At 46.0% G+C, this 6,939-nt stretch overlaps 1 protein-coding gene across 1 annotated transcript; it reads right to left on the bottom strand.

The window, feature by feature from the left end:
• Positions 1–393: 393 nt before the first annotated feature.
• KRT1 (keratin 1) lies at positions 394–5,916 on the bottom strand. The gene is made up of 9 exons (XM_024575556.3): positions 5,307–5,916; positions 4,033–4,247; positions 3,654–3,714; positions 3,144–3,239; positions 2,811–2,975; positions 2,551–2,676; positions 1,996–2,216; positions 1,253–1,287; positions 394–1,169 (listed from the first exon to the last, which is right to left on the bottom strand). The coding sequence occupies exons 1-9, from the start codon at positions 5,859–5,861 to the stop codon at positions 808–810; spliced, it is 1,836 nt and encodes a 611-aa protein (XP_024431324.1). The 5' UTR covers positions 5,862–5,916; the 3' UTR covers positions 394–807.
• Between the last annotated feature and the right edge of the window lie 1,023 nt (positions 5,917–6,939).

Here is a 6,939-nt window from a genome sequence, read left to right as displayed (position 1 = left end):
TACTTTCTCCTCTTCGCAATGCCCAACTCCTCCTTCCCAACCTGTTTGCCCTTTTCAAGAAAACCTTCTCAGATGAATGAAAGCTGCTACCCCAGTTCCTCCATGACATATCTACCCTATGGAAAAGAGCTTGTCTAGTTCAACGTTAAATGTTTAAAGTTAAATGTTGTCTGACCAGCCTCCCCACATTGTTCATGTTCATGTGCCCCAACTTCCCCATGTGCCAGGCAGCTCTAGGATCTTCTTCCCCTTCCACAACGTACCCATCCAAGGTGGACAGTGTCCTGAACAAAGGAGCTTGAGACTCATGGAGAATTTCAAATGCAGTTTATTGCAGCAACACAGGGAAGCAGGAGTTTAAGAACTCTCCACAAAAGTCAATCAAACTTGCTTATACCATATGTACAAAACCAAAGCAGCACAGGGTTTGCTGCAAGAGACAGGATAGTAATGAACTGTCCAGAACACGCGGCTCCATGCATGGCAAAGAAGCTGTGGGTCTCACCCGCCCGCCTCTGGCTGATTTAGGAAGTGCTCTGAAATGTGATGTGTGTAGTTGTGATGGTTGAACCCTTTCTGAGGCAAAGCACAAAGCAGGATCATAGCCAGGGACTGAGCTGGCCACTGATTTAAAAACTTATTTGGGAAGCAGAACAGAAAGGAAAGAGCCGGAAAATACGATGAACTAATGTAACTAACCAGCAGCCTTTTTCTTCAATAAGGATGGGGCAACTGACTTTGGTCTTGCCAAGCATATTTGGTAGTGATGGAGAAGGAGAGCTAGCTAACAAGGTAGAGAACGCCTCTTTATCTGGTTCCTCGGGAATAGCTGGAAGAAACAAACTTCACACTGGAACTGCCACTGGAGGTCTTTGTGCCCCCGGAGCTGGATCCCCGGCCTCCGGAGGAGCCGAAGCTGCCTCCGGAGACGCCGCCAGTGGCAGAACCCCTGCCTCCAGAGCTGCCGCCGCCCCCTCCAGAGCCACCTCTGTGTCCCCCACTGCTGCCGCCACCGCCGCCTCCGGAGCCATAGCTGCCACCTCCGGAACCGTAGCTGCCACCTCCGGAGCCTCCGCCGTAGCTGCCACCTCCAGAGGAGCCATAGCCGAAGCTACCGCCGCCTCCTCGGCCACTACTTCCGCTGATGCTGGTGTGGCTGGTGCTTACAGCTGCAATGGGACATCAGTTACCTTCAACCCCAGTTCCTTTCCAACCCCTCACAAACCTGCATACGCCCCTGTGCTGTACTTACACACACTCACGTTGGGGGCGCACTCTCCAGACATCCTGGAGGAGAAAAAAAAGCAAACCCCTCATCACTCTCCAGGGCTTCACGAAGCACATCCCAGGCCCTCTCAGCTGTCCGGAAGCTCCCTAGCAGGGACTCCTCTTTGATCTGAAACCTAATCCAGTCCTCTCTGGCCTCCCAAGACTGTCATTTTTCTCACAAACAGGAAGATATCACTATATAAATTAAACAAGAGTCTTGCAGTTAATGCAGGTTACCTTTAAAGGCACTGACTTTAGGCCAGGTAACATCTGAGCCAGCCCAGATAAAGAATAAATTGCTCCACCTCAAAGCACTTCACAGAGATGCTCTAGCCCTCAAGAGGAAGTGTGGGTGCCCTGGCCAGTATCTCATTTGGTCACAGCAACATCCCAATAGGCCAAGGTGGTGGGTTCCATCCTCAGTGAGGGCACAAACAAGAAGGAATCAATGAATGCACAAAGAAGTGGAACCGCAAATGATGATTTTCCTCCTTCCTCTCTCTAAAATCAATCCATCAATCAATCAAAATGTACATAAGTAACAAAAACAAAAAGTGTGGGACTGTGGCTCCCAGAGTGAAACCAAGTCTTTCCTCCTGCATTGTGCACCTTTCCCTTCCCCACACCCAGAACAAGCTGCAGTCATACAGCTGCGTCTTCAACAGCAGTCAGCTGGCAAGGGAGGAAGCACATAAGAAGCCAAACTGCCCCGATTCCCTTTCTCACCTGCTTTCCTCTCCTTCCAAGAGGGTCCTATAGGTGGCAATCTCCAGATCTAGGGCCAGCTTGGTGCTCATCAGCTCCTGGTAGTCCCGCAGAAGGCGGGCCAGGTCCTCCTTGGCTTTCTGCAGGGCATCCTCCAGCTCATTCAGCTTGCCCTGGGCATCTTTGAGGGCATTCTCACCACGCTGTTCAGCATCGCTGATGGACTGCTGCAGCGCAGAGATCTGAGAAGGGAGAATCCAGCACATTACACACTTTCCTAACACCTAATCCCACCTTGGCCTTCTTATCTCAAATTGATCTCCCCACTTCAATGAGGCCAGTACTCTGGGCCCAACAGAACCACAAGAGCTCAAGTCACCTCATGCATTCACCTACCTCTGGATAGCACACCACTGTATTGCTTTGCTTAAAGCCCTTAAGGGTGTTGCAGCAGCCTCTCTTGGGCCTGAGTCAAAACTGCTCTACCCTTGGCATTCCTCTAAATGCTGCCTTGAAACCTCTTGGCTGCCTTTTCTCTCACTCACCACCTCTTAAGTAGAAGAAAGAAACAAGTACCTGCTTCTTTACACTGTCGATTTCAGATCTAAGTCTCTGCATCATGCGATTCAGCTCAGAAATCTCCATCTTTGAATTTTTCAAATTGTCCCCATGTTTGCCAGCTGTGATCTGGAGCTCTTCATACTGAAGATGGTAAATCAAGTCAATTAGATGTGACAGAGCATATACCCTGGTTCACACACACAAATGCAAGAGAAAACACAGGATAGGAAAATAAGACATTTCAGGAAAGCTGGCCAGATAGTCAGCCCATTCACCTTGGTCTGGTACAGGGCCTCAGCCTCAGCCTTGCTCCTCTGGGCAATCTCCTCATACTGGGCCTTGACCTCAGCAATGATGCTGTCCAGGTCCAGACTGCGGTTATTGTCCATGGAGAGGATAACATTGGTGTCACTGATATCAGTCTGCATCTGAGACAGCTCCTATAAGACATAGATAGTTCAGTGACTCCTACTGTCTTAAATCAGAAAACAACTTAGACAATGGAGAGATCAGAAGATGGAAGATATATCACTATTCTTCTGGATAGTGATGGCTTCAAGCTTAAAAGTTCTCCACTCTGTAAATGTAGTTGAAATCAGAGGACTTACCATTTGGTAGAGTGCTGTAAGGAAATCAATTTCCTGACGCAAGTTGTCAACTTTGGCCTGAAGTTCCACCTTGTTCATATAAGCAGCATCCACATCCTAGAGGAGCAATAGACAACATGAAGTCACAGTCTTCCCAGGGCAAATCCCTCTCACCAGCTTTGAGGGGATTTTTTCCAAGTAGAAAAAGCGCCTAGGGTCTCCTCCACAACTTTATGTCATGGGTGGATCAGAATCTCTAAATTGCCCCACCCTTGGGATCACAGTCACAAAGGAGCTTGCCTGATTTGCTAAGAACTTGCCTCCCCACTTACTACATGAAGTGCTGAGGGCTTTGGAGAAGCAGAGCCTTGTAAGCCCAGGTCCATGATAATGTAGAAGGAAAACTGTTTCAGCTACTCATCAGGCCCACTACTTGGCTCTCCACATCAGGACTTCTTTCTGCTTAGTAATTAGAGACCCTGTTCTATTGTTTGTTTTAGATGTGAGGTCCCTCCCACAGAGTGCACTCACCTTTTTGATGGTCACAAATTCATTCTCTGCATTTGTCCGTTTGTTGATCTCTTCCTCATACCTGCAAGGAAATCAGAAGTGAACAAGAGATTCAGAGAAGGTGAGGCCTAAAGTTCAGGTTTCTAGACTAAACTGGGCACTGCTTCTCATTGCTTTTCTATCACTAACCTAGGACATTTTGGTCACCCCTTTCCTCTGAGCAATAAAACCATTAAACAATTTCCAACTTCTAAAAAGATGAAAATTTCTGAAAATGCCAAATGGATTTGCCTATAACTTGAGAAAAAATAACATTCCATATTGTCCATAGTCTTAGCTTGCCACTTTCTGGAAATATTGTAGAATGAATGTCAAGAATTGCCCACCCAGGTGTCCTTACTTGTTCCGGTAATCTTCCACCAGGTCTTGCATGTTCTTCAGTTCCGAATCCATTCGAGATTGATCGCTCTTCAGCTGGTCCAGTCTCTTCCTCAGATTGTTGATGTATGACTCGAAGTAGGGATCTAAGTTTTGGGTCCTGGTGGAGGTGTCTACCTGCTGCAGCAGCTCCCATTTTGTTTGCAGCACCTGGTTCTGCTGCTCCAGGAACCGCACCTGAAAGCACAAAACCCCATTACCCACTGATAGAGACGTGGCTCCCTATGGCCACCGAGTGCCAAGGCTGCCACACAGCCAGGCCCATACCTCGTGAGGAAAGAACTTCGATTCCTGTCTTCCTAGTTATGACAAACAGAAAAAATAGAAGATGATTGAGTTAGCATCATCTCCAAAACCAAACCCAGCTCACTGTTAATCCAGTGAAGATTTAACTTCCCCGAGAATGGCAATTATAATACTATTTCAGCTGGAACTTTAGAAGAGAGTAGCTACACAAAAAACAAACAGCAAAACACATACAAATTCCTGCAACTACACTTCGAAATAGATATGTGACACTTCAGAGTTTTGCCTTCCAATTTTTTAGGTCAATAAAAATTGGTCTGCATACACACAGTTCAAAAGTATATTGTGAAAATCCAAAATTGAATACTAAATCTATTGTGGATAACTTGAGTTGGCATTATTATTGATGATTAAGCAAAAGTTTAAAAATGGTTTACGTGTTTTTTCCAAAGCAGATGCTTGGAAATATAAGTACAAAGAAATCTCCACCATGATATGGTGCCAATGTAAAATTCTCAGAGGGAAGATCTCCCCTTCTGACGCAAAAGATGTTTGGCACTGACTACACACTTTCTGTTACAATATCTAATGCACTCCGTTTACACTCAACTCCCTTTTTATGCTTAGGAAGACTTTTCCAGGGTTCTCATTTGCACCCTAGAAGGCTGAGTTTGCCCCATTTCTGTTATCTTCATTCAATATATGTAAGTACCAAATTCAGCCCAAAAGCTGAATGAAAAACACTTTAGTTAACATTATTGAAATTGACCTGCGTTTAGTAGACCTCAGACCCCTTTGTCCAAGAGAGAGTTTAGTCATTAACATCATTCACAAGCATACTTCTAACATGTCTCCTAGAAGACAGTTCTAAAAATACCCCTTAAATCATCTAAACACAGAAAATTGAGGCTCTAACCCAAACATATGTTGGCTGCACCAATCTCAAATGGACCAGGAGCAGCTCTACCAGAACACAGCAAGTCAACTCACCTTGTCAATGAAGGAGGCAAATTGGTTGTTGAGTGACTTGATTTGCTCCCTTTCTTGAGACTTTATTTTTTGGACCTCGGGGTCAATCTCCACATTGAGAGGTTGCAGAAGGCTCTGGTTGATGGTGACTTCCTGTATACCACCAGGGGGGCAGACAGGCCCAAAACCACCCCCAAAACCACCTCCACCAAAACCACCTCCACTACCAAAGCCACCACCCAAACCACCACTGCTAAAACCACCCCCAAATCCACCACCACCAAAACCACCACCCCCAAAGCCATAACCACCACCAAAACCACTACGTCCACCTCCTCCAGCCACACTGATGGAGATACTTTTACTGCCACCAAGGTTCACAAGGCTTCGACTTCCAAAGCCACCACCAGCACCCCCACCACCACATCTGCCACCTGAAAATCTCCCGCCACCTCCCCCACTACGGCGCACAGAGCAGCTAGTAGTTCTGCGTTGTAAATTGACTATCCCGGCAGAGCCAGAACTGAATCCTCCTCCACTCCGGTACCCAGACCTGGAACTAAACTGTCGATTCATGTTGACTTAGAGAGAGTAGGAGCAAAGTGGAGAAAGGGAAGGAACTAACACTCCTTTACCACAAGCACAGAGACTTCCCCTTATATTCAGGGAGGGATTGGGCTTGGTCCTCAAGTCAGCGGGACGTAGTGCTACTCAAGGGTTTGGCTTGCCTGCAGCCATACAAGATTTTTACGGGCCTCAACAATACAATAAACACTACACAGCTCACTCCCAGAATGGTTCTCATAACTGCTGTGTATGCAAGAATGCTCATGTGGTAATCGTTTTATCAGACAAAATCTATCTTCAAGTGCTTGTGACTTTGAGAAAAGAGGACCCTGTATCTGCCACCTGGTGCTTCTTCATAGGATTTCATAACCTCCTGTCACAAATATTTGCAAGTTCCCATTCTTGCCTTGCCCTTGTAAGCTACTAAGATATTCTGTCCTCAGGCCTGGCAGGTGCATTTCCCCACACTTGATCCCAGAAGGAGCTCTCTGGACCATTTCTGAGACCTGCCCCCTAAACCCCAGAGCTCTCCAAGTTTTATCTCCTGACACAAAGCCAGAGCTCTAGTAAGTAACCAGTCAAAGGGAGTTACTTTTATTAGAGGTAAGCTTTATAAATGCACTTCATTAAGATGAGAGGAAGAGAAGTTGTCATCAAACAGGATGGATAGGTAGGTGATCTGGAAGGATAAGAAGGGAAAGACATGTTCTTTCCAAGTTTTCCAGTTCATTTTCCTCAGGGCAGGAGACAGAGACATCAGCAACAGAAAACAGATGCAAACAGACGGCATGTGCCAGTTGAAAACCACAGAAAGCAGTGAGGTGAGCGGGTAGAAGTTATGTTATACATTTTGTAAAGCAAAGGGCTGGTGGTAGGACTTGACAGGTGGTTCAAGTTTCACACTAGACTATATGGAGATGAAGGTAGATTTGAAAGGGCATCTGGAAAGCCTGATCTAGAAGCTAAAATCATTTCTGGACAATAGTAATGGCAATAGTAGTAATAATAATAGTTAAGATGTATAAAAAACTGATGACGTACCAGGCACTGTTCTACATATATTATATGTATTAACTTAATTTTCACA

The sequence above is a fragment of the Desmodus rotundus genome, chromosome 3, assembly GCF_022682495.2.
Source record: "Desmodus rotundus isolate HL8 chromosome 3, HLdesRot8A.1, whole genome shotgun sequence".
Lineage (NCBI taxonomy): Eukaryota > Metazoa > Chordata > Mammalia > Chiroptera > Phyllostomidae > Desmodus > Desmodus rotundus.
Note: the sequence above shows the minus strand (reverse complement) of the source record. Positions and strands in the feature narration are given on the sequence as shown.